Genomic DNA, 24,451 nt, shown 5'->3' on the forward strand with positions numbered 1-24,451 from the left:
ACTAACGTTAGGTACTTATGTACACTTTTAACCAACTCTATTATTGGCGGAATGCGTCATATGACCTCTCATGTTCTCACGGTCTACGGAACAATGAGGCGAACCTGGATCTCTAGAAGTCTTGATTGAAACAATATTAACAAAGAATACACAACTCGTTCAGATATAAGCGTAGGTAGGTATACAGCGGAGAGGATGAAAGATGTTTATAGGCTATAAGAATCCTACCATATGTTGGTGCACTTCTCAGTTGTATATTTCCGGAAAGACCAAAATCAGTCCAAGGGCTTATATGATAAATATGTTACATTCGACAATGAGATCGCATGTTAGAACAACTACCAGAATCTTCTTGCTAGTATTCCATCCGTAAACTCACTGCGGATGGATTTCCTATAGTGGCACACTTGTAACATTCGTGCAGTATATTAAAGATATTACAGAACCGCACGAGTATAAACCGATCCATCCTGAAGCCGCTAATTTCCGGGAATTGCTCATCATTTCCTCCTCGACAACTGATACCTAGTTCTTGATGACAACGAGGTCTGATCACATATCGAATTTGACTACTCCAACATCCTGCAGGTGCCTCGGGCTTATAAATCTCTCGGGATTTGAGTAGGTAGGCTATGCACATTAGTGCGAATTGTCTATTTCCAGACAATTACCCCAGTCAAGATACACTAGGGACGGGTACCTGATTATGGTTAAGGGGAATACCACATAGCTTAATTCAACTAGTTTTCTTAGATTTGTAGTGTAACATTATATTCTTTCGAAACTACCTAATGCGTAAAAACAAATATGTTTTTCTTATCTTGTCGAGGATTGGTTCGCGATACTGCTCGGTTGACGATGAGTTATGTTGGTAAATGTACGTTAAAGGGGTTTTGCGCTGTTGACAATACGTTGCGCTCACCCATCTTAGTACCCGCAGCTGAGAGCTTCAGTTACATTGTCCGCAGCTAAATCCGTTGTGGTTATATTGACTTTTAATCAGATGTTTTCTCTGTCGCCGAGCGCAAAAACATGCTCTAGCACCAACTTCATAACATCAAAGCTGGTTGGATCGGCGGCGGGGAGCAGCGGATTTTATCCCCCAACTCATTACTAGGGCACACGTTCGATATGTCACAGTTGGCGAAACTAATGTACCATTCGTTAAACGTAAATGTGTCGCGGGGTTAAAAGGTCATTCTCATTGGTACGTTATCGATTTGCATGCCTTATTATAGAAGATCGTCGCTCTAGATGCCCTTTGCTATTCTTTAGCCCCTTTTCCTTTTCCTGGCCCTAGCGTTTTCCAGCCCTACTTAACCAACCCACTCTTCATAACTACATACATTAATAGCCTATCTCCCGCCTGTCATCTTTTGTATGAGCAGCTGTGATACAACTTACGATTTAACTTAGAACCTGCCTTCGCCCCTTTCTAGTTTAGGTAGGTAGCTATGGAGTTATAGCTAGAGTAAGAATACGGACTAGAGTATTCCTTTTCATGAATGTATTTATATAAGATAGCTTTGATTATCTATCAATGACAAGAGAAACAAGAAAATAGTAGGGTTTTTGAAATGTTAGTTGATCTTGCTTGGAGTTGACTTGGAGTGGAGACATACGGGAGGATCCTTGCGATTTGATAGATCGTATCTTCCTAACCAAATCTAAACCCATCCTTTCCGGGGAATGAATGCCTTTCTTAGTCGATCTTGTTGGGGCGAACAGCCTCATCGGCACCGAGGCTGAATACCCGGCATATGGTACCCCGGTCTGCCTCTGTTTAATAACGGCGTCAGCAAAATCGAATATTTTTAGCTCTTCTCCTAAACCAACAGAACAGAGAAATAAAGGCAAGGAAGGAAACGATTTTCCTAAAGTACAAGGTTGGTTGCATACCTAGGTATTCTTATGGTACAGATGCTGAACCTGTTCTTCCGTACCTTTCAGACGTACCCAGCCTACCCAGTGTAGGAACAATGCGAACCTTTTTCAATGCTATACACGGAGCTACCATCTCCAAGGCCAATAGCATCGATTAAACCGGAACTAGCCACGTTGCGATGCACTATAGTACTCTTTTAGATGTAGCGTTTTATTTATTTATTGATTCCCTTGTGCCTTTTATTATGCAAGTCTCCACTCAAGCTTCGAATCCAGATTCAAGCTTCTACCTATATCCCGAGAGCAGAACACAGCTGAGGACATTTGGGCGAAGAGTCAATAAAGTAGCCTAACAACACCCGATCCGGAAATTTTCACGTTCATCAAGGCAAAAGTTTTAATGTTGGAGTAAACTCTCATTGACTTGGCGCGAGGTTGAGCCTCACCGCCATAGCATGGTTTTGGAGACGAATTGAGATACATAGCTTCTAGATCTATACAGGGGTAGCTTCGGATAATGAACCCAAAGTTTTATATATAAAAGTTACCAGCCCCTCTTGTCAAGCTGATATCGTTCTACATCACAGACAAGTTCCCGATACCTTCTACAACTATATCTACCTTTCAATCACCACATAACTCTACCCTCAACTCGCCAACATGTTCACTTCATTTCTTGCAGTTATCTCTACCCTCGCTGCCTCCGTGGTGGCCGTTCCTAACCTTGCTGCCCGCGAGGTCTTAGCTACTTGGCCCGCCGATGGCTTCGAGCAGAAGTGCTTCCACCCAGTAGGTAAACCGAAGAGATCCCTATTAACCTCTGCTGATAAACCTATAGGGTGGCTGCACAGCCGTTTTCAACATTAAAGCCCCCGCGGAATACGTACAAGGTGCTCCGGCATTCAGTGCCGTCTGCCACCCTCTCTCTGCTGTATGTTTTATCCAAATAATTACTTCCTATCTATCCGGGATCCTTTACACGAGGCACTTCTTAGAGTTGTTAAGCCATACAGCTGTAAGTTACAAGTACTAACTCACATTACAGGAGCAAAATGGCACTCCTAACTGCGAGGCCGTAACTGATCCGGCTGCTGGCTCGTATGTGGAGTCGGTGTGGGAAGTCCCCTCGGCGGACGATCTCGTTAAGCTCTCGATCTTCCACATCTGGAATGAGGGCGATGCCCGATACAATGCCTCCGGCTCCGTCGAGTTCCCCGCCAGCGCCACCTCGTTTGAGGTGCCAGTGACCTCGGTCACGGCCGTCTTGTAAGAGGGTTCATGTTGCGATATCGAAAAGAGACGGGGTGTCTTAGGAGCTCGCGGCTGCTCATCCTGTAAACTATCACCGGATAACCTCGGGCTCGGAAATACTCTCTAGGGATTTACCTTCTTATTTATGTTACCTAATTTGCATCATAGACTTGTTAGATAGACTTAATATATGACGGTTTGTCATACTTATTGGATATATTAGAATATTGTGTAGTGAATTTAGAAGGCATGTAAACAACTTCTAATTGAATATCATTTACTCTAGGTTTCTGATTTATCATCCTTACGAGATATTAGCTATTGATAAGATCCGCGGAGACTTTGACTATAGGCTGAGCAAGATATCGCTTTGGCTGGAACCCCTTTTCACGTAATGAAGTCTTGTTATAATTTAGAATTGCGTGCAATTTGAAAATATGCTTGCTAGAAAGGGTGACGTGGAATGACTGGTATGATTTCTTGATCTGTGATTTGAATCTCTAAAAGAGGTGTAACCTGGATTCTATTGAATATGACAACAAAGTCAGCAGTTTGGAAAATATTAATATTTCATGGCCCCTGAATGTGTCTAAAAATTAAGTCACTCTTAGTCCGTGCACGATAACTAACAGCCAAGTTAGGAGGTACATATTGCATTAGATCCGCTGATAATCTACTAACCTAGTCTTCACGCTGTCATGTGCCCGATGTCGCAGTTTTAGCACTAGCTGAATGTTTATCAATCTGATAAGATCTTGCTGCGTCGAAATCCCCTGTTAATTAAATCTTACACTAAACACCACTTAGTATCGAGGAACGATGTCCGTCAACCAAGTTGATAAGGACTGGGTTCTCGACATCTTCAGGGAAAGCCTGAGGACATCGCGTCTTCCTCCCGGTCTAGATGCCATTTCTGCTTCATTCAACGATACCCCTCCGGTGAGAGAAATTCCGATCGATCCCGAAAGGCTCGAGTATTTACGAGACCTAATTGCCTACATCCTCGACGGTCGCACTATCGTCTATACCTACAACATTATTTTATTAGTAGTGCTTTTGCTATTTACTTTACTTCACATAAACGAGAGAATACGAGAGAAGTCTAGATGGTGCATACTCGAGCAAGGCTCTACCAGAAACACGGCCGACGATTCCGAGGCTGCGAACGAGGCTGCAAACGAGGCTGCGAACGAGGCTGTGAACGAGGCTGCGAACGAGGCTGCGAACGAGGCTGCGAACGAGGCTGCGAACGAGGCCGAATCGTCTTCCAGTAGTACTCTAGAGGGCTCGTTATCATCCCAAATTACACTGAAAGCTGTCGACACCGACGTCGAGAGGCAACCTCTCCTTGGATCTAGACGGCGCCAGCCTCCGTCGGTTGGATGGGGAAATCGTGTCGTTAAGCGTTTGCATTCCCTGTTGATGTATCAACCTCGGCCAATCCCATTGATTAATCGAACCTTGCCGTCAAATGAGACGTCTCTTTTCGTTTTGGCCTTTCTGGGTCTTAATGCTTTCTACCAATTCTACCAGGTCCCCTTAGATTCAAAGTATTTTTTTGCTTTCGCCGATCGAGCTGGTATAATATTCATCGTCAATTTACCTCTTCTCTACCTCCTCGCTGCCAAGAACCAACCGCTTAGACTCCTTACAGGCCACTCCTATGAAGCTCTCAACATTTACCATCGCCGCGTTGGCGAGCTGATGTGCTTCGAAGCAGTAGTCCACTTCTTTGGAATGCTTCTTTGGCGGCTTGTTCTTGAGCCTCCTTGGCTGAGGAGTGGCAGCTTCTACGCCTTTATTACCCACCCTTTATGTCTTTGGGGTATTGGGGCGTGGGTGTCATATGAGTTGCTCTACTTTACATCTCTCGGAAGTTTTCGGCAAAGGTGGTATGAGCTCTTCCTAGCTTCGCATGTAGTCTTACAAGTCGCGGCCCTCGCATTTGTATATATGCATTTCTTTACGACTCGGCCATATGTGCTCGCATCGCTGGCAATTTTCCTCCTCGATAGACTTGTTTGGCGTTTGTGGATGAAGTCTACAAGATTTACAGCAGACCTTACGGTATTAGAGGATGACCAGACATTCCTTCTCTCCATGGACTGGGACATACCTAGATCTAAACCACGAGGGTGTCTTAGTTCCTTGGGACAAAGTATCCGGTATGGTTGGCGCCCTGCTGATCATGTGTTTATTTCAGTCCCAGTACTCGGCCGTAGCCATTCTCTCCAGGCTCACCCATTTACGATCGCGTCCGCTGCACCCGCGACGGACCCTACAGACTCGCCTAGCCATGCTTGGTTGAGTTTATTGATCAGAGTACAATCCGGCTTCACTTCTGACCTTCTAAACCATGCACGTTTAAACTCGAGGGTCGCTGTTCGTCTGGACGGCCCATATGGGTCCCAGGACCCCCTTAATATGCTGAGGTCATGCGAGAATGCTGTCCTCGTCGCTGGTGGATCCGGAATTGCAGTCGTCTTCCCCATGGCATGGGATTTAATAACAAGCCATTGCGGGAAGAGGCAGGTCCATTTAATCTGGGTAATACACTCTCGAGCCCAACGTTCCTGGGTACCAGAGGAGAGAATTACTGAATTACAGAAGCTTGGAGTCCATGTCACTATCCCCGAACCGACGATTCAAGCAGGCAGACCGGATATCCCTGGCTACGTTGCCGACTTAACTGCCGCCTCGGAGGGTAAGATTGGATTTGTAGTCTCCGGACCCGATGGCCTGAACAGGACTGCAAGGAATGCTTGTGCTGATGCTGTTAGATTAGGGGCTGATATTCAACTTCGTGTGGAGAAATTTGGCTGATAAGGAGCGGGGTCAAATATTTGGTTTCTTGGGACTAATGAGAGGCGTTTTATGATTACATGTGATATCAGTTGCATAGAGTGATACACTTGATAACGATTATGTTGTTGTTATATTTTGGATGGTCCAGATATTTAGACCAGGTAGAGGCTGGCGAACGTATGCATTGTATCTTTTTGTAGAATCCTGTTTTTATTTTTTCGAATATTTCTTGGTATGTTATTGAGGCACATAAACGATTGCCCTTGAGGGTTTAACTAGAACCATTACCACGCCACTGCTTCGAACTGTATTCATGAGTGTCCCCCAATTTTTTCAAACTTATTACATCAATGATTTGATGGCCGTGATAGAACCACCTTTTTTGGCATATTATTCTGGAAATTATTGGCGGTTTGGTTAGCCAAGCATCAAAAACTTTATGTCCTCAAGTGCCAACGAGACACGGTGGAGTAAACCTACAGGTAGGGCATATCCAATCAGGATTGATGGCGAACTTTCTGAACAAACTGCCATAGGCAACTTAGATTTTAAGAGATGCCCTACCGTGTCTCGCTGGCACGATGAGAGGTGCGAGCTTAACTGCGATCTGTGCACCATCAAGAACAACAAGGATAAACGTGGAATTGTGGTATAGCTGACATCATAATGAGGATAGTTGAAAAAGCCTCCTAGGCCTCTCTGTTCTGTTCGGTCTTAACTTCTTCTATCTTGTGGTAAAAGAAACTGTACGGAAACAATGTCGCCAAATAGCAAAGTAGAGGTCAAAAAATCGTCCATCAACGGAGCCGGGCGCGGCCTCTTCGCCTGCCAAGACTTTGGGCCGGGTGACCTAGTTGTGTTTCTTGACCAGCCGCTCCTCGCTGAGCTTGATACGGATCGCATGGAAGATACTTGCGGCTGGTGCTTCCAGCGCGGCGCGACTGATCCTATGGAGCGCATGCAGGCAGCATCCATGGGGCTTCCGAATGGGCTCATTGAGATCAAGAAATGTACCCGCTGCCGCCGAGTAGGATACTGTTCCAAGAAATGCCAGAGTAAGGCTTGGAGACGCGAGCATAAATACGAATGTCATATCCTAGCTCCAAGTACCCGTCCCGCTTGTATGTATCCGGGTTTTTTCTCTCTTCATATCTGGCCTAAGAGCTAGAACCTTACCGCCCGGTTGGTCGAGAAGCACCTAAAATCATATACTGACTATTGCTATTGAGTGCCTATGGGTGTACGTGCTGTGATCAAGCTCCTTGGTCGCCTCAGAGGTAGCACCGGCGATGAGAGGGAACAGATATTAGATATCTTGAATTTCTGGCCAGTCGCTGGTGATAGCAACCATCTTGAAGACATTCGTCGGCTAGATAGAGAGAAGTTCGATGACTTCAATATGTTTGCTAACGCAGCTTGGACATATGCGGGAAAACCTTCCATTGACGGTCACGATGCTGAAGCTGTTGCTAGAGACCTTATTTTTAACGTGTGTCCCTAAGACTAGTGTGAGATGATGTGATTCTAAGCTGACATCTATTTGCAGGTTATGTATAACAGTTTCCAGATAGGCTCTCCGCTCGACGCCGGACACTATGGCCGCGGGTTTGACCTCTTGATTTGCAGTGCGAACCATTCCTGCGACCCGAACGTGGTCCGCGTTTGCAACCAGCCAAGCACGATACTACGTGCGTTGAAACCTATTAAGAAAGATGAGGAGATATTCATGGCATATACCGAGACGACGAACCCATTTTGGGTGCGGCAAGCGCATGTTAAAAAGGCTTATTACTTCACTTGCCAATGTGCCAAGTGCATAAGGTGTCCTGTTTCCCCCGAGGATACGTTCGCGAAACCGCCGCAGAAATTGTCCAAGGAGTACTGTAAGGTAGCAGATGGTCTAGTGAAGCGTCACAGGGCAGACCTGGGGAAATTCTTAGCTGGAACCGATGAATCCAGGGCGCAACTTAGACTCGCTGCTATGCAAGCATCGGTTTTCGATGTTTCTGAGAGCGGCTACTCCTTGGAAAATGATCTTAAGGAGGCCCTTCATCTGTGCATCGACTCAGGAATGTGGACTTGGGCTCGGCAGCCTGTGCCCGAGCTTTGTCGTCGACTGTTTAGCGTATACATGGAATCCAGCAGTCTTTACAAGGCGCTCAAGCTAGGGCTCAAGCTCCTCGTCGAGATAATGCCGAATATTTCCCCCCAACCCTTCTGCCCAGAACGGTTAATTCTCACAGAGACCTTAGCATTGATGTCCAGCATGATCGCGGGCCCGACGCACCCACAGGCGGAAAGAGAACTTGCTGAGTATGGCCTAGAACCACGCGTTATCTTCTGGGGCTTGATGCTTGAGCTGCGCAAGCATATTCCTCAGATGTACGGCTGGGATTCGCCGTTTGGCAAGTTCGTAAATAATTACTGCGAACAAGCCAAAGCTCACGAGATCTTCAGCCAAGTCGAAGTTAAGAAGGAAGTCGTAGAGGCCTGGCCGAAACTGCAGGAATTCTTAAAGAACATAGATATCTTGAAGCTTTGCGACGAGAGAGAAGACGGAGATTGTACTCTGATGTAAGGTAATGGGTTCTATCAACATAAAATTAGATATGTGACTTTTGATATAGGATCATGTCTTCTTATTTAAATCCGTAGGTTATCTTCAAAAATGGGCGAGATACACTGGCAAACCTGAACCCAGGGCACCTAAATCACGTCTCCAAGTTGTAGATTCCATGGACGAGGCATTCAAGATATGGTGAAGATTGTAGCTTATTAACTGCATAAGAAACCCCGAGGATATCTCAAGAAGATGCATAGGTCCGTTTAAACTTGAGACTGGAACAAAAACCGGGTTCCAGACTGCATGATTTGGTATACCTGAATATGAAATATACACAAAAGGTTCCACCAACTTCCATGAGATGATCCTATCCGTGCCGCCGGAATATGCACTGATCAATATACATCGTTACAGTCTCGCGTGGACATCATGCAGCTCATGCTGATGTCAACGTGTCGATCGTGATCAACGCCTCTAAACTCTGGAGGCGACGAGACTCATGTAAATCCCCCACAAGAGTCCCACAAAATTAAGGAAGACGATCCGTCGTTCCACCGGCACGCAGCTGAAGCTAATGATGGAGGCGAACGGCCAGATCTTATATCCGGCAACGATGACGGGGATCGTCTCTGTCCTGATGTTCTGCGCGATTTCGGCTACGGGCTGGCTCTTCAAAATACCCATGAGTATGAAGAATGCGACCGTGTTAAAAATGGCTCCGAGGGTGATACAGTCGATGAACCACTTGGCGAACGTGTTTCGCAAGTTTAGCTTAGGCTTTTGTTCTTCTACATTTCCTCGCGCTCGCACATCTTCTCCGTTTATGCCCTGCTTTTCAATATCACCGATGGATGTCGTTCGTTCATATGCAGGAAAGCTGCGTTCTAGCAGTTGTTGCCACATGTAATTCGGGGGAGCAGTAATGAAGGTGACGGCAACGAAGCGGAGGAAATTGGCGAAATCGAAAACAAAGGGGTGTCCGTCTCGATACGCTTCAAGGAATTGCGCCAGGATGTTGGATGCGCTGGATAGACCGGCCGCGGCCAGCGTGGCTTTAGTCATCGGAGAAGGCATTTTGATCCGTTTGATGTTTGTAGTCTTTCAATCAGGACGAAGAATATATGAGATGAAAGACGAAGATGGAGAGCTAGAGAAAGACGTAAACGAATTATGTCTTTTCATTGACGAACCGGATGAATTCGACATTAAATTCGACATTAGTTAAAATTCACGTAGATCTAGGGGCAGCAATCCAGAGACGGCAATGTAGTGTGTGGATGTTGTCGTAAGGGAATTTATGGATTTCTTATTAAAATGTGACAAGTCGGTCGGGATCGTCGCTCTCATATGTACAAATTAATTACATGCATTTGATATCTCTCGATCTTCGGAGTAGCAAGTAAGTACTATTTAATACGGTAAGCTCGTACAGATTTGAGGATTCAGTGCCTTGAGAGTTGACAAAACGTCGTCTGATCTTCTGTTGACTGATTTGGTTGTTTTTATTCGGATGAAAAATGATTTTATAGAAGAAGCATAAAAAAAGAAGGGTCATGTACGATGTCGTAACTCCTGAACCTAATGTAATTAATGGGTGGATCTTACTTCAGATGACGCGACTGCTGGCCCTAGATTGATTTTTCTGGGGTTTATCTTAGGTACCGCTAACACGGTATGCAATTATAAAGACATATTCTTTTAAAAGACAGACTAAAGTGATTCGTAATCAGTGGTTCGTTGCACCAAAGACTTATCCTGTTGCCTACGAAACTCAGCTACTTTAAACCGTAACCTAAGGTACCTAACCTAGAAACTCGTCATATTATCGCCCCTAACCTCGTTACGTTAGAGTCAGTATGATGCTATGTATAGGTACCTATGCACTACTGTCCATGAGTTGAAACCAAAAGTCGCCTAAATATCTGACACCATACACCTAACATGTTGCTCATCTGACATGTTTCGACACCTTCCCTGCCTGGTTCTAGGCCCCAGTGCCATTTACTCTACAGTAACCTACCAAGACGAGGCGGTTCTGCCTTGCTACTAGTAGGCTGTGCCATCCATTATCGTCTCTCTATTTGAGCTAAAGTGATAATGAGATCCGGTGACTCACCTTAACTCGTCCATCTAGCCAATCGTCTTACACGCCTCGAAGCTGGGGGGGCAGGGGAACCGGGGAACCGGGGGTATGGTATCAAAAACGACATGGCTTTCGATGACTCTCTCATAAGTAGGCTAAAACTAGACATCCTTATGATTCATACGCCCAAAGGTAGACTTTATAAATATGCATCTATTCTCTTAGCTTCCGCCTCCCTCTATCTCTGTTAATCCTCACCGAGATACCTACGCTATCAGCGCCCTGCACGTGGCATCCATTACGTCCTTCACCCCATGACATTGCTTTTGCTTTACGTGTTCCTAAATTTTACAATATTACAATAACAGATAAAATAAAAAGTCTTATAAATATCCTAATAAATCGCCCCTCATGACGACCGTTGCATCATCACTTCTCCCTGACGACCAACCCTTTCGGCGCCGCGTGCCTCGACTGAGTCCTGCACTCATTAGATGGCGAAGTCGACAAGAACCACAAATTTTCAAACGGGCCTTCAAGTACGACCAAGTCAATCGGTCTATTAGGGCTAGTAGAGTTCACGATAACCGTGTCATCCGCCAGCGAAGACCTCGGCCTTCATATCCAGCATGGGGGTTCGACGACGAGGACAGCCGCCGTTTGGCAGCCGACCCTAACTTTGCATTACCCTCCGACTGCAGTCGTAGCAAGCCCCGGCTTGAACGCCAGGAAGCCTTCCGAGAACCCAAGACGCAAGGATTCTACTCCGACGTAGTGGAAGATGATTCTGACTTATATAAGTTGGGGCTTCTATATGACGATGAACTCTCACGCGGCTCCTACTTCAGCTTGGACGCTATCGTCCACGATGAGCCTGTCTACTCAATCCGTCTAGCGAAGCGAGCAAGGAAACAGCGCAAGGAGCAGTCTTATTTGCACCTAGACCTTTCGTACGCTTTCTTGGGTTCGGACATAGACGCCGGTCCTTTTTTTGTTCCCGAAGTTCACGAAATCCTTACTCCTGTGGAAGATGCCTCCGTAACTCAAGACAGTCATGAAGACAACCATGCTTCGACGCGATCATACCAGGATACAACACTCTCAGTTATCCACGAGCTCCCGGAGAGCTCAGCACCTTCATTTGAAAAGGCTGCCCCGGAGGCCGCTGATTTCTCCGATTTAGTTTCCGATTCAGAGGGGGAGGACGAAGAATCACACGAGTGGGCGTTATTGGAGGATGTCGATATTCTGAGTAATGCGGATGTTGATACTGGCGCGGAAGATATCGTAGACGCAGTCTCCGTCACTGGAGAAGCCTGGGTCGTGCTGGGTGACGGCTCGTAGCAGGTCCGCATATGAGATTCCCGAATGCCCTCGGATCTCGACCTGATCGCAGCGTCGCTGCGCGGATTGGTCCTCTTTATACCCAGCACCCCAGGCACCAGTGTATTCGAGGTGAGACAGTTGTGTGCTCGTAGTCTTTGGACTACTCGAGCTCACTGTTTGCGTTGAGGTGTATCAATACGTGTACGCTTTTGTATCCCCCGCAAGACGTTGCATCATATGGCTTTCTACAATGGTTTCCTACACTGGTTTTCTCTGGCATTATTCGGCGCATTGGCAGCATACCGATATCCTGGGCTATAGTTGGTGTTGAAGCTTTTAGCATGATTTGATGATTTCATTTATTCAACTGTACTTTAAAAGATTATTGTTGACGAAGTATACGGGCTAGCCTTCGAACTGCCCCCTTTACGACGTCATAATTCAAGCTTATCAATCTAAAAATCTATCTTCGTCATGTTGACATCTGCCAAATCTCGCATTGCTATCTACTAATGTCTATTACTAAATGTACCTAATTATATCCTAACCCAATAGATACCTACTTATGCAATCTAATTATAGTAACTCTAGGAAGAAAGACGATAGATTATAGTATTCGACTTGCACTTTGAGCCGTGGGTCTGACAGCACGCATATGTGCAAATCAGCTTAGATTCTTACCCAACAGTCAAGTAGTTGAAGAAGATGGGTAGCCCGAAATATATAGAAGAGGCGCATAGGAAGACAAAAGATGCATCTTAGCTATAAATTCAAGACTAAAAATTCAGTATTGACCTTGGCTACTTTAGGTACCTAGGCACTTAGTCTACCATCCCTATAACCTGGCGATCTTCAAAAAGGAGATGAAATTACGCCGAACGCCATCCAAGTAACCTACAGGACTTATGTCCTACCATACGAATCTAAACCCTAGCCAATGACCTATTTAAACGCCCCCGAAAAATACCTGATTTGCCTATCTTACGCCTAGATATTATAGGTCTGATGTTGGACCATATCTTGTCTCTGTAGCTTCGACGACGCTTCCCTCAAGATTCAGTGGATTTGCGATCTCATCTTGCCTAATAGATCTGCCATCGCGGACGGGCATAATTTCCCATCTGACCATGTCATCGTCCATACCAGGCCAGAGGTCGTGTGGTAGATATTCTGCAACTTCGTGCCGGAATAGTTCCCGCTCCCTGCGGTCGTTTTCGTAAAGTTTGTCAACACTTTCTTTCGCCTTCTTCCATATGCTTACTACTTTCTCCTGCAACGCTCTGCGCCTTTCGACCTCTAGGATTAGCCCATCATATGAATTAGAATAACTCTCGTAGAAAATTCGCAACTCGTCCATCTCGTGCAACTTGTCCTGTATCGCCAGTTGTTCCTCGTTCCACCTGTCGCGAAACTCCGTCTCGGCCAAAATATAATTTGAGAGTCGTGCTCCAATATCCTCCAAGACTCTAAACGCGTCGATGGTTGAGCGGTAGACTGCCTTAACTCGGTTTCTTTGGCTGTCAATGGTTGCGAAATCGGATTCCATGGATTGTAAACGTATATTAAGTTCTCGAACTACGTCGTCAACTTCTGAGGCATCTTGCATGACTACTTCAAGCATCTGAGCACGATCCTCGGGGGAAATTGGATCGTCCTCGGGCATATGTGACTCTTGCTCTGCGATTACACCAGATATCGACACGTTCACACCACTTTGGGAGTCTATTGCTTCGGCAGCTTTGATCCTAGCTAAGGCTGCCCCGCCTTCCGTAGTCCTAACAGCAGTTACGCATAGGTCGAAGTGTTTCGTCAATGACGAAAGGAGCTCGGCCATGGCGTGGGAGTTATCAATCATCGAGGAGAAGAGCTGAGGTAACGAACGCTCCGAAGACGAAGCGGATGGGGATGGGGAAGATGGAGCGCCGGATAAGGTCTTACTAAGTAAGCGCATGTCGGTGTCGAACCGGAGTAAATCACCGTCGAACGACGTCTGGATGGCCTAGCAAAGGGTTAGGACTGGCTGAATATAGAATAAGAGCTTATGAGTAACGTGGTACGAACCTGCAAGGACTGGATGTTTTCTTTTAGAGCATTACTTATTCCTTCTACTCGCGACTCATCTATGAAATCCAACAGATTCTTTTTGCCCTCACCAGGCGGTCTAAATGTACTATCTACGATCCTATCCCGTAGTATTTTCATGGTATCCTCGAGTCGACCGTGAGCGGCATCTAAGGTTTTGATGACCTGCTTGAACTCGCGTTTTCCATTGTCGTATGTTCGATTTATGCTTCGTCGCAGATGCTGTAGCAGTCGGATCTGTTCATTTATACCTTGGCGGATGAACCCCGACTGCGCGGCGAGAACTACGGATTCTTCATGGGCTTCTTTTGCCAAGTGAACGAGTCCATCAGCGCGCACGACCAGGCCCATAGAATTAAGCGAGCGTTTGGCATCAAGTAGATGTTGTACGAGGATTTCGACAGGTATCGAACCGACGGGATTGGGGACGCCATGTTGGGATGTAGGGCGAGAGACGGACGCCGACGAATGTGGACTGGTGATAGATGCCATGTTGAATGATATCGGAATTATGGTATCGGGACCAAGATGTAAAGTAGGTACCAAGCCAGAGGCCAAGCCAATGCCTCTACATCCTCAGGTAGCAAACGAAAGGGTACGATAAAAGGGTATGGGTAATGAATGATGACGCTGTAGAGAGATGAAGCTATAAAGAAGTTGGAGAAGCTAAGGTTGAGCTTAGGCAGTCGATAGGCGGGTACCTCTGTAATGCTACGGGGGAACCACAATGCTGGATCATGTGGGTGGGCAAATCACGGCTTGACAAACTCCAAAGTGCCGATGTATCGCCCCACCAGCCCACATGAATTACATGTACCTAGTGGAGTGATTTTATATACAGTTGCATGCATTATGTACATATGTACCTAACCTAGCCTTAGGTACTTACCTCCTGGGCACCAAGCCGAGCTGTCGCGGTCGCCAAGCAGCTTCCAATGGCAAAGCATCGATAAAAACCCCCTAATTCCAATTCCATTTGTCTCTCATCCGACATTGCCGTACATTCTTCAACTTGTTACGCTATTTTTCTATTCAAGACGTAATATATTTATTATGTGAAACTAACTACCTATTTAATAATTACCTCTTTGTTTGACGGGATACAGTATAGTTAGGTATCCATTTCAGAAAAGACAACGTCTATCATATTATTAGTATTCCCTCTTTAGCAACCTTCTCATAATGTCGAATTATCTCCCAGCTCGCTAATAATAATATAATATAATCTCAACGAACAAATGGATAAGTCGTCTACAACAACTATCAGAAGGAAGCCGGTCCCATCGGCTAATCCGCAACCACCTCCCCCGTATGCGGATGATATCCTTGACGATCTTCTTGATGATTATCTAGAACCAACTAAACTGCCAAATCCTCACCAGCAACCCGTAATACCAATTGAAACCAAGGAATTGAAATTGGATATCAGCCCTGCCGTCCCCCCAACCCTCCCTCCAAGGGAACTATCCATTCCCCTTGTTTCTAGCCCTTCAGAAGTCTCACTTAATTCCGGCGTCTCAACACCAGATACTTCTAATCTCGGTCATTCGATATGGAAGGCGGCTGTCAATGAGACCATCTACTTTGCCGGTGGGCTTATATCACACCCGTTCGAATCAACTAAGCATTATAGTATTCTCCGCCATTCGGCCGGGGTGATCCTTTACCGAGGACCGTCTACGAGTATCGCCATTACCATTTTTGCAGATCAGCCTTTGCCAGCTGACCGTTCGTTCTGGTTGCAGAGGAAGGGTTTCTCTGGAAATATGGGTATGGCTGCTAGTGCTCTTCTACGCGCACAGGGAAGCTGGATTGAAGTGACCCCGTCATTCGCAGCTCTTCCTTCTCAAGTCCCCGAAACGGATGAGCGAGCATGGCAAAGGGATATTAAGAAATTTGTGAAGAAGGCAACATCCCATAGGCATTTATCTAAACAAACAGCCCGCGAAACGTGTGTTATTCGAATTCCCGCTTCGGCAGAAGATGGCTATTTGCGTATTGTCATGTGCACCGGTGAAGGATCAAAGAAGACGCTTTGTCCCTCACCCGTCTTTCGCGTAGCTAGTACGTCATCAGATGTGAGCGTATTGCGTGGTGCAAGCTTGACAACTATGCCTATCGAACTCGGATTGAAAGTAGCATCAGTAATAGGCCAAATTACCGTGGAAAAGTACATCGGACCTGCGAGGGAAGTCATAGAGGCCCAGATTGAAAAATATGGCCCGGGGTTAATAGCTCAAGAAGCTGCGATTGTGGCATACGAGAACTCCAGGGCGAATGAACGGCTTACCGCTGCAGAAGAGGCCTTTGACGCAGAAAGGGATAGCGCCTACGGGTCTTTGCAGACAGAGGGGGTGCTGGAGGCACCTCCTCGGATTGTCGGTGCTGACAGTGGACCAGAGAAGCCGTATCCAATCCGGTTCATTAGCAAGGTAGTTCAAGGAACTGGTAGAGGCCGAACCGAAACCGGGATACCAACAGCGAACCTATCCGGCATACCGAATGATTTACTACTACGTCCCAATGGTGTTTATATCGGTTGGGCTGCTATTCAACCATTTCAGGGGAGCGAAGACATTTCATACGGTTGGCATGAAGCCCTTATCACTATTGGGCCTTCACCATACGCACCGCCTCGAGTAGTTCCTAAGAACATAGTCGCAGTTCACATTATCCACGACTTTGGCGAAGCTAGGTTTTTGAACGCTAATATCGAGGTCGTAGTTATGTCATACTTAAGACCCATACCAAAGCCTGATAACTCCCAGCCACCTGCAGAAAGGACAGCCGCTGCTACACGAGATATAGCCACAGCAGTAGCAAGTCTGAGCCGCGAGAATTGGCAGTGCGATATGACTCTTCGTAGAGTCAAATCGGAAATGAGCACCAGGACTATCGAAGATAAATATATTGATATAATATCACAAGTGCAGAAGCGGGTTGATAGCGTTCCACTGCATCTAGCCGGAGTCCGCACTACTGGAAGCGAACTTAAAGATCAGGCCTTTGGTAGGGGTGGCCTATACATACGACGATGATGGAAATTGGGATATCATGCGGAGAGCACGTCACAGGTTTGATGAGCGAGGTGTAGGATGTTATTCAACCCTATGACAAAGTAGGAAAAGAAATTTTGGAATTTTTTTTTTCCAATCTGGGAAATCTTTAATCTTAGGATATTTTAATATCCTGCGATGCTATACTAAAGGCTATCGCAGGGAAATGTTATTTTGGGAGGTTCATTTTGAACTCGGCGACACTTATCGAGCTGATACGCTGATAGGTACTCTTGGGAGATTAGAAGGCTCTCGAGATCCAAATAATCGGGATGAGATGATATACCTATCCAATCTTTCCGACAAAGATTTGGCATTCTATGTCTTACTTGGTGTATATTAAGTGTCTCATCTAAGTCTGCGGTGCAACTTCATTAACAGCTGTGGCTAACTTGTCTAAGACTATCACAATAACTGGGCGAATCAATTGGAACTAGTTATATTTCAGCCTCTTTCTACATGAGGTTCAAAATCCGTACCACAGAAATGTTTAAGAATTTCTATCATCCAGCAACCCTATCGGATACTTGAATGTTGAATATGAATGTTGAATATCTTTCCAGCTGCTCTTCGTTATCTTGTTCCTCAATTGATTGCTATTGAATGCTACAATATAAATGGGTCCGTGGAATGTGCTCGATTCGTTGAGTCTAGATTCTAGACCCGGCCTCCGTTTAATACGGAAATGATTCACCAGCACCGGATAAGCTCTTATTTCATCATATGTAAGAGCAGAAACGTAACGGTAGAGTGGCTAAATACGCTAAATATTATAAAGAATAGTCCCTTGATTGGTAAGATATTACCGGTATCTCCACTTTTGCTTAATATACATTGGAAATACTTTTCTACATAGAATCTCTTATTGTATGGTACCTGACCTACAACTATATGATAAAGACATCGAGTCAAGGGCCTCTCCGTTGGCCGGCGGTTTTGAGACTTACTCGCTTGTGCACCGGCGTTCCTTATCCACGGCCTAGGCAATGACTTCGTCTCTAACTCCTCCTTCCGAGGATCAACGGAAGAGCAATTTCTCTCCGTCTAAAATTATTAACGACGGAGATGTCGCTTCTGAGCGCAACTTCACCGGGGGGGAAGAGGAGGAGGAAGATGTTATAGATAGTGTCGCAACTCGCCGAGCTTTAGAACGACGGCTTAGGCTCAAGGTCGACTTGCGACTTTGCACTATCGCCGGCATACTCTGTTCGCTCAATTTACTCGATTCGGGCGTTATCAGCTCTGCATCAGTGACATCCATGCCGACGGACTTGGACCTCACGGGTAACCGGTTCAGCGTTAGCATCTTCATCTTCACCATATCGAGCATTGCCTTCCAACTACCCTCGACGCTCGCCGTTCGTACATTCGGGCCCCGTCTATGGTTTTCCTTCATTACTTTCTGCTTTGGCCTCATTACCATGTGCACCGCCTTCATTCAGACCTGGCGACAGATGATTGCGCTACGCGTGCTCCTCGGTATGTGTATGAGCGGTATTTATCCGGGCCTGACGTATCTGATTTCGACGTGGTATCCGAGGAGAGAGCAGCAGACACGCTTTGCCTTCTTGCAGACTGGCGAAGTCGTCATCTTAGCTACGGGCGGCATCGTCAATTTCGGCCTTAACCAGCTGGATGGCAAAGGTGGCATCGCAGGTTGGCGTTATATGTTTCTGGTGCAGGGCCTGATCTCCATTATCATCGGGTTCATGACGTACTTCTGGATCGTGGATTTCCCCGAGCAGGCGCACCGATCTTTTTGGTTCCTCACGCCCGAGGAGCAAGAACTCGCCGTCGCGCGCATCAATGCGGACCGTAAAGATGTCGAGCCGGATGCGTTCTCGTGGGGAAAGGTCTTCGTACACGCACGCGACCCAAAGGTCTACGGCTTCGCGTGCATGTTCTTCCTACTGAACCTAGTATCGACTGCGCTATCTTACTTTTTGCCTATCATCTTGCAGAATGGCATGGGATTCGACGAGAACCAATCTATCCTTTTATCTGCGCCGCCTTACTATTATGCAGCCATCCCTGTTCTGCTGTCATCTATCATCGGCGACAGATTTCGCCTCCGCGGCCCCGTTATCATCTTTAATTGCATCACTCTGATCGTCGGGTTCTGCATGCTTGGCTTCTCTGAACAGGTCACCGTGCGCTACGTCGGGACTTACCTCGCAACTGGCGCGTACGTGAGCAATTGGGCGGCTCTCAGTGCCTACCAAGCCAATAACATCGCCGGTCAGTGGAAACGCGCATTCACTGCCGCCGCTGTGACGGCTCTAAATGGTGCGGGTGGTATCGCGGGAAGTTTCATCGTCCGGTCTCAGGAGGCACCGCACTATATGACTGCCGTGTGGGTTTCCATTGGGTCGCACATCCTGATTATTGCCATAGTGGGCGCTTTCTCGGCCTACTTCTTCTTTGCGAATAAGCTCGCTTCGCAAGGAAAGATACTCATTGAGGGCGTGGAGGGCTTCAAGTATACGTACTAATTCCCACGCTGCAGATGCCGCATGAGCGAAGCGCTGTCATTGGATAGGTACCTACCTATATATGTCTGTTATCGCGATGAGCTCTTGTCCCACCGACGCACGATTATATAAACGACGACGTAACGTTTAACGAATAATGTCAATATCTAAGTTAGGTCTAAAAATAGAGTTATATAGAGGAATGATAGGTAGATTATCTGTCTTATCCCTTACTTCGTGAATATGTATGCCTTCAGATTATAGGTGATTATTAGGTAAGGTGATAGCTTCAGTTATAACCAATTCAAAGCGTTCATGTCTCATTTGAATCATATGCCCACGCCCCTTTACCCCGAATTTATCTGAATAAAATGTCGTTAAGTTTTCCAAGCCAGCTCGAACAGCATAAGAGGAATGCTGAGTCCCTAAAGTAGCAGATCCATTGAATAGCTTATTTCTAAATAAACTCTTTCCCTTCGAATTCCCTCTCGCCGAACCCTTCCCCATCCCGAAGCCGTTCCTCCTTAGTTTGCTCACGGGCGCGGCGCTCTCGCCTCCGTTCTTCACGGCTTAGCCTGCGATCCGCACCCGGTCCTCTCCGCGCTACAATGATTCGAGCGAGCCTACCAACAGCCACGAAGGAGTTAAGCAAAGCCTTTAAATTCGGAGTGCTCGACGGCCGCGGGCCGCTTTTTTCAACTTCCTCAGTCGGGATGTATATCGATTCATCCTTACTATCGTTACTAAAGCTCACAACTTAGTCTAGCCTCGATATACATTTCGTGAAGCCGTTGTATCCCCCAACCCAGATGCTGCCGTCCGAGGTATCGAAAAATGTGTACTCCTGGTCGTCGGCGTCGTACCCGATGCGCTTGACGCCGTGCGGGAGGCGCTCTTCGTCTGTGTCGAGGTGTGACCAGCGGCCCATTTTGACTTTGGTATGCAGATGACTCTGTTCGGAAGTTACTTGAAGGTATCGTCCTGTGGGCTGGTTTATTTGATAAGGAGGTAGATGATGTGGCAATTGGTACCATTTATAAGGGGCGGGAGGATTGCGTTGGCCCGCTATGCAGGGCTGGGCAAATAGCCAATAAAGAGATGCGTTTTTATACCCTACATTACACAATATTTTGTCGTAATTTGTTACTCTTTTAGGCTTGCGAGTGTTTGCATGAGATATTGAAGCTTCAGGACTATCATCAGCATATAGGACTCTAGTTCGAATAAAGTGTCTACGAAATCATTGTGATGCTATGCGACGTTCAGAGCATGACTTGTTCTGCTATGCTATCATTTAGATCCAATTATCCTCTTGTGAACTTGCTTTCATAAACCTGTGATATCTCGTCACGAAATAAGATCGGAGATATCTGTATTGAAAAAATATTATATTAAAAACTCATGCGGTGTAACTACATTGTTCACATTATTTCATCATAAGTCTTGTTGACGAACCCATTTCTAGTCATATGGAGATATGATCCGCAATAGTTCTTTGGATCCTGGTCCCCTTTCAGCGGAACAATCTGGAGATCATCCCCGCATTCTTCCCCAAGCTGCAATACCCCATGCATCGGTTAATGACCTAACGAGGTATAGCTACGGCACCCTTCCCCGCATTCTCAACAATTATCGTAGCACTTTGGGCGGGTCTAGACTGCCTAGACACCTACTACTATCAATACAAGTGCTCCCGGCAAAGTAGACTGGTAGTTCATTGTTGTTAACTTAGCTACCTACGTACCTAGGTTAGGTACTTACCTGAGCTGAATCGGCGAGGTTTACTACAAGTTAGTTAGTATTCTAGGTTAGGTTACTAGGTACACCAAGTTTTACCTTGGCATTGTGATATACCTATTATAGCTTCTTGGCGGATTTCTCTATTTCTGGTATAAACAAAGAGTACTTAGGTAGGTAGGTAGTAGGTAAATTACATCTGTCGATACGATGGGTTGTTTCCCGTGTAACACCAAGAGCTACGTTGAAGATACCGCTCTCGCGTCTATTAGTGATGTGTAACGCTCGTTGAAGAATTCTGCCGATCATCTTTTAAGAATTGACGCGAGCGAGTCTAATGTCATGCTCACGCGTTCGACTTCAGTTCCCGAACAACCAAAATCTAGATTTAACAGATATCTACCGCCCCGTCTTGGTAGTTAACTCCGCTAGTTGAGTAGCAACCGGGCATTCTCTTCCCCACACACTACAACAGCCAATGGCCAGCAACGTATTTCTTAAACAAGTTACTTGGTCCAACTACCTAGTTTGGAGCTATCTACAAGCGAAACATCGGTATAGTCTCCATTCCTATGCGCAGGGGATCGCTGCCAAGTTACCCCGGTTAACCCCTCGTTCCCCAGTCTCTTCTCTCCACGGGGTCTGTCCCCGTGCTAATCCGTACCCCAGACCAGTCCGCCAGGACTATAAAACAACACCCTTGGTACCAACCTGCCTGTTTCCCTAGTTGAGCAAGTTATACGCAAGCTTTAATTATGGACCGCGATCAAGAGAAGGCGGAAATTGAAGTCGGACAGTTTGAAGGGGAGAAGACCCAATCTTCAAATGTCGTCGACGATGTTGACGAACAGGAGGGGAAGAGGATTATATGGAGAATCGACCGTCGACTTGTCACCTTAGTCGGCGTCTTGTACTGCGTCAGTCTTATGGACCGAACCAATTTGTCTGCGGCCGCCGTTGCTGGAATGAACGAGGAGTTGAAACTTGTTGGTGAACGATATGTAAGAATTTTCTGCCCTCACCATTTCCCTTGATCTTGTTTCGCTAACCAGCCTTTGCTTCTAGTCAATCGTTACCCTCGTCTTCTTCGTTACGTACATTTTATTCCAGCCGCCCTCGACCATCCTGATCCGTAAGGTTGGCCCACGCATCTTCCTGTCCACCATTACGTTGGCATGGGGTGCCGTTATGATCGGATTCGGATTCAGTCCGTCATTCGAAGTCCTCATGGCCCTTCGACTAATCCTTGGTGCCTTCGAGGCTGGTTACTTCCCCGGCTGCGTATACTTACTGTATGTCCTAACATTCATTTATCACATCTTCCACCGGGGCTTGACATCCTAGGGAACTAACATCAACTTATCTGCAGGTCGACATGGTACACTCGATGTAAGATTATTTTCTAATAGGTTACTTACAAATGTGATGAAGACAAGCATCTGACGAAATATTCAGATGAGATGGGCAGAAGATACTCGGTCTTCTACCTTCTTGGCTGCGTTGCTTCGGCCTGCTCGTAAGGACACTCCCAAGATGTAAATATATTGATAGTCGTTAACTGAAGGGGCTTAGGGGAATTCTCGCATTCGGCTTGATGCAACTCGACGGCACCGCAGGACTTAGTGGTTGGCGATGGATCTTTATCATTGAAGGTATCTCAGAGATGTCGGTCCTATGGAGTGTATCTTGAATGCTAACTAACATCCATCCAGGTGTCATCACCTGCCTCTTAGCCTCTCTTGGCTACTGGCTCCTGGTCGACTTCCCCGATTCCAATCGTATATCTTGGCAGTTCTTAAGCGATAGAGAACGTTCGTGGATTGTTCGGCGCGTTAATGCCGACCGTGGTGATGTCGAAGCCCCCAAGTTTAAGATCAGTCTATTTTTGAAGGGCGGTTTAGATTTGAGAGTCTGGTAAGCATCCTAGGCCGAAAAAGAACATTCCTTGCATGGAAAAGGTATGCTGAATGGGTTTTCCTTCGACTAACACCCTATTAGGGGGTACGCTCTAATCGCTTTTTGTACCAACACCATGACCTATTCGTTGGCCTATTTCTTACCTCTTATTCTAAACACGAATTTGGGGTTTGATCGCGGTATTTCGCTTACCCTTATCGCACCCCCATATGCGTTCGCGGGTATTTACATGTACATCATGGGCTGGCTTGGAGATCGTTACCATTCGCGTGGCCCTATTGTGGTCGCCAACATGGTTGTAGCACTTATCGGCCTACCTATCCTTGGATGGCATCCCAACAACGGTGTTCGATACTTTGGCTCGTTTCTCGTTGCCGCCGGAGCAACAGCAAATGTCCCGGCATCGCTAGCGTACCAAGCCAACAACATCCGCGGACAATGGAAGCGAGCCTTTGCAAGTGCGTCTTGGGTCAGCTTTGCTAGTATTGGAGGAATTGCTGCCAGTCTTGTCTTTAGGTAAGGTCTATTTGATACGAAGTGCATTTTCAGTCGATACTGACGAGTGATTAGATCCCAAGATGCTCCTGGTGGATACCGACCTGGATTATATGCGTGCATAGCATGCTGTCTATTATCAATCGTTATCGTAGGCCTATTAGACATCTCCTATTATTTAGACAACAAGAAAGCCGACCGAGGAGAGAAGTATCTTGAATCAACCGATGTAAGACATTCGTTTTCGCCACAGCTGGATTCAAAACTAACATATGATATAGGGGGAATCTCAACCCGACTTCCGTTACACCTATTAGAAGCGAGAAGAATTAGGAATATAGTCAAGTAATTTTCCGCGTCGCCTCACTTGAGTAGGTAATGTCAAGGTGTAATAGTTTGGATCGGCTAGGAAGAGACTGGTCCAAATTACATTACGATGCGGGAAATATTCAACCCCTGGAGCTTTAGGTACCTATCCTAACTTAGGTTATTCTATAGGCAAAGCAAGAGAAATGGTACCTTAATAGAGCCATGGTTACCTAAGTATATTACAAGGTAGCCTTGTCATAATATTTCCATGTTCCGGTCGTGTCAACATTCTAGAGATTCGGCAATAATCGTTGTAACTTTGACATTCCGGGATTCAGTAAGAGAGATTGCCAAACCAGACCTCTCTTAGATCTATGACATATTGATTATTTTGCTACAGTATTGTCAGACTCACCAGATCCATATACCATAGTACACCTCTGTTTTGACGACTTTTAAAAATGAGTCACGG

The 24,451-nt window shown here is 46.2% G+C and overlaps 10 protein-coding genes across 10 annotated transcripts; 7 read left to right on the forward strand and 3 right to left on the reverse strand.

Annotated features, from left to right (window-relative positions):
- Window positions 1–2,544: 2,544 nt before the first annotated feature.
- F4813DRAFT_387581 (uncharacterized protein) lies at window positions 2,545–3,154 on the forward strand (the record flags this gene model as incomplete). The annotated part of the gene is made up of 3 exons (XM_049246572.1): window positions 2,545–2,673; window positions 2,723–2,815; window positions 2,930–3,154. 3 exons carry the CDS (start codon window positions 2,545–2,547, stop codon window positions 3,152–3,154), a joined length of 447 nt encoding a protein of 148 aa, XP_049101433.1.
- Window positions 3,155–3,692: 538 nt separating this feature from the next.
- On the forward strand, window positions 3,693–6,301 carry F4813DRAFT_334605 (uncharacterized protein). The gene has a single exon (XM_049241175.1). The coding sequence runs from the start codon at window positions 3,955–3,957 to the stop codon at window positions 5,956–5,958; it is 2,004 nt and encodes a 667-aa protein (XP_049101434.1). The 5' UTR covers window positions 3,693–3,954; the 3' UTR covers window positions 5,959–6,301.
- F4813DRAFT_334574 (uncharacterized protein) lies at window positions 6,258–8,560 on the forward strand. The gene is made up of 5 exons (XM_049241173.1): window positions 6,258–6,422; window positions 6,477–6,528; window positions 6,617–7,061; window positions 7,170–7,429; window positions 7,487–8,560. Exons 3-5 carry the CDS (start codon window positions 6,698–6,700, stop codon window positions 8,516–8,518), a joined length of 1,656 nt encoding a protein of 551 aa, XP_049101435.1. The 5' UTR covers window positions 6,258–6,422; window positions 6,477–6,528; window positions 6,617–6,697; the 3' UTR covers window positions 8,519–8,560.
- Window positions 8,561–8,867: 307 nt separating this feature from the next.
- On the reverse strand, window positions 8,868–9,766 carry F4813DRAFT_334597 (uncharacterized protein). The gene is made up of 2 exons (XM_049241174.1): window positions 9,694–9,766; window positions 8,868–9,601 (listed from the first exon to the last, which is right to left on the reverse strand). Exon 2 carries the CDS (start codon window positions 9,575–9,577, stop codon window positions 8,978–8,980), a length of 600 nt encoding a protein of 199 aa, XP_049101436.1. The 5' UTR covers window positions 9,578–9,601; window positions 9,694–9,766; the 3' UTR covers window positions 8,868–8,977.
- A 497-nt stretch (window positions 9,767–10,263) lies between these two features.
- F4813DRAFT_334618 (uncharacterized protein) lies at window positions 10,264–12,418 on the forward strand. The gene is made up of 2 exons (XM_049241176.1): window positions 10,264–10,552; window positions 10,606–12,418. The coding sequence occupies exon 2, from the start codon at window positions 10,998–11,000 to the stop codon at window positions 11,928–11,930; it is 933 nt and encodes a 310-aa protein (XP_049101437.1). The 5' UTR covers window positions 10,264–10,552; window positions 10,606–10,997; the 3' UTR covers window positions 11,931–12,418.
- A 488-nt stretch (window positions 12,419–12,906) lies between these two features.
- F4813DRAFT_387586 (autophagy-related protein 17) lies at window positions 12,907–14,486 on the reverse strand (the record flags this gene model as incomplete). The annotated part of the gene is made up of 2 exons (XM_049246573.1): window positions 12,907–13,911; window positions 13,974–14,486. The coding sequence occupies 2 exons, from the start codon at window positions 14,484–14,486 to the stop codon at window positions 12,907–12,909; spliced, it is 1,518 nt and encodes a 505-aa protein (XP_049101438.1).
- Window positions 14,487–14,946: 460 nt separating this feature from the next.
- On the forward strand, window positions 14,947–17,616 carry F4813DRAFT_353091 (uncharacterized protein). Its single transcript, XM_049242586.1, has one exon. It carries the CDS (start codon window positions 15,233–15,235, stop codon window positions 17,030–17,032), a length of 1,800 nt encoding a protein of 599 aa, XP_049101439.1. The 5' UTR covers window positions 14,947–15,232; the 3' UTR covers window positions 17,033–17,616.
- A 232-nt stretch (window positions 17,617–17,848) lies between these two features.
- On the forward strand, window positions 17,849–19,723 carry F4813DRAFT_353092 (putative MFS transporter). Its single transcript, XM_049242587.1, has one exon. It carries the CDS (start codon window positions 18,037–18,039, stop codon window positions 19,540–19,542), a length of 1,506 nt encoding a protein of 501 aa, XP_049101440.1. The 5' UTR covers window positions 17,849–18,036; the 3' UTR covers window positions 19,543–19,723.
- Window positions 19,662–20,449, reverse strand: F4813DRAFT_401530 (uncharacterized protein; the record flags this gene model as incomplete). The annotated part of the gene is made up of 2 exons (XM_049248419.1): window positions 19,662–20,251; window positions 20,327–20,449. 2 exons carry the CDS (start codon window positions 20,447–20,449, stop codon window positions 19,979–19,981), a joined length of 396 nt encoding a protein of 131 aa, XP_049101441.1. The 3' UTR covers window positions 19,662–19,978.
- Window positions 20,450–21,452: 1,003 nt separating this feature from the next.
- Window positions 21,453–24,256, forward strand: F4813DRAFT_353094 (MFS general substrate transporter). Its single transcript, XM_049242588.1, has 10 exons — window positions 21,453–21,813; window positions 21,882–22,259; window positions 22,324–22,550; window positions 22,628–22,647; window positions 22,714–22,774; window positions 22,831–22,910; window positions 22,971–23,172; window positions 23,257–23,691; window positions 23,746–23,899; window positions 23,952–24,256. The coding sequence occupies exons 2-10, from the start codon at window positions 22,014–22,016 to the stop codon at window positions 23,985–23,987; spliced, it is 1,461 nt and encodes a 486-aa protein (XP_049101442.1). The 5' UTR covers window positions 21,453–21,813; window positions 21,882–22,013; the 3' UTR covers window positions 23,988–24,256.
- Window positions 24,257–24,451: the final 195 nt, after the last annotated feature.

The sequence above is a fragment of the Daldinia decipiens genome, assembly GCF_022478715.1.
Source record: "Daldinia decipiens strain CBS 113046 unplaced genomic scaffold F4813scaffold_9, whole genome shotgun sequence".
Taxonomy (NCBI): Eukaryota; Fungi; Ascomycota; class Sordariomycetes; order Xylariales; family Hypoxylaceae; genus Daldinia; species Daldinia decipiens.

Coding starts and splice junctions, on each gene's coding strand:
- F4813DRAFT_353092 (XM_049242587.1), top strand. CDS start 18,037: ATGACTTCGTCTCTAACTCCTCCTTCCGAGGATCAACGGAAGAGCAAT.
- F4813DRAFT_334618 (XM_049241176.1), top strand. CDS start 10,998: ATGACGACCGTTGCATCATCACTTCTCCCTGACGACCAACCCTTTCGG.
- F4813DRAFT_353091 (XM_049242586.1), top strand. CDS start 15,233: ATGGATAAGTCGTCTACAACAACTATCAGAAGGAAGCCGGTCCCATCG.
- F4813DRAFT_334605 (XM_049241175.1), top strand. CDS start 3,955: ATGTCCGTCAACCAAGTTGATAAGGACTGGGTTCTCGACATCTTCAGG.
- F4813DRAFT_353094 (XM_049242588.1), top strand. CDS start 22,014: ATGGACCGCGATCAAGAGAAGGCGGAAATTGAAGTCGGACAGTTTGAA. Junction 23,173..23,256: donor GGTTTAGATTTGAGAGTCTG/GTAAGCATCCTA, acceptor ACACCCTATTAG/GGGGTACGCTCTAATCGCTT. Junction 23,900..23,951: donor AGTATCTTGAATCAACCGAT/GTAAGACATTCG, acceptor CATATGATATAG/GGGGAATCTCAACCCGACTT.
- F4813DRAFT_334597 (XM_049241174.1), bottom strand. CDS start 9,577: ATGCCTTCTCCGATGACTAAAGCCACGCTGGCCGCGGCCGGTCTATCC.
- F4813DRAFT_334574 (XM_049241173.1), top strand. CDS start 6,698: ATGTCGCCAAATAGCAAAGTAGAGGTCAAAAAATCGTCCATCAACGGA. Junction 7,062..7,169: donor TCCAAGTACCCGTCCCGCTT/GTATGTATCCGG, acceptor ATTGCTATTGAG/TGCCTATGGGTGTACGTGCT. Junction 7,430..7,486: donor CTAGAGACCTTATTTTTAAC/GTGTGTCCCTAA, acceptor ATCTATTTGCAG/GTTATGTATAACAGTTTCCA.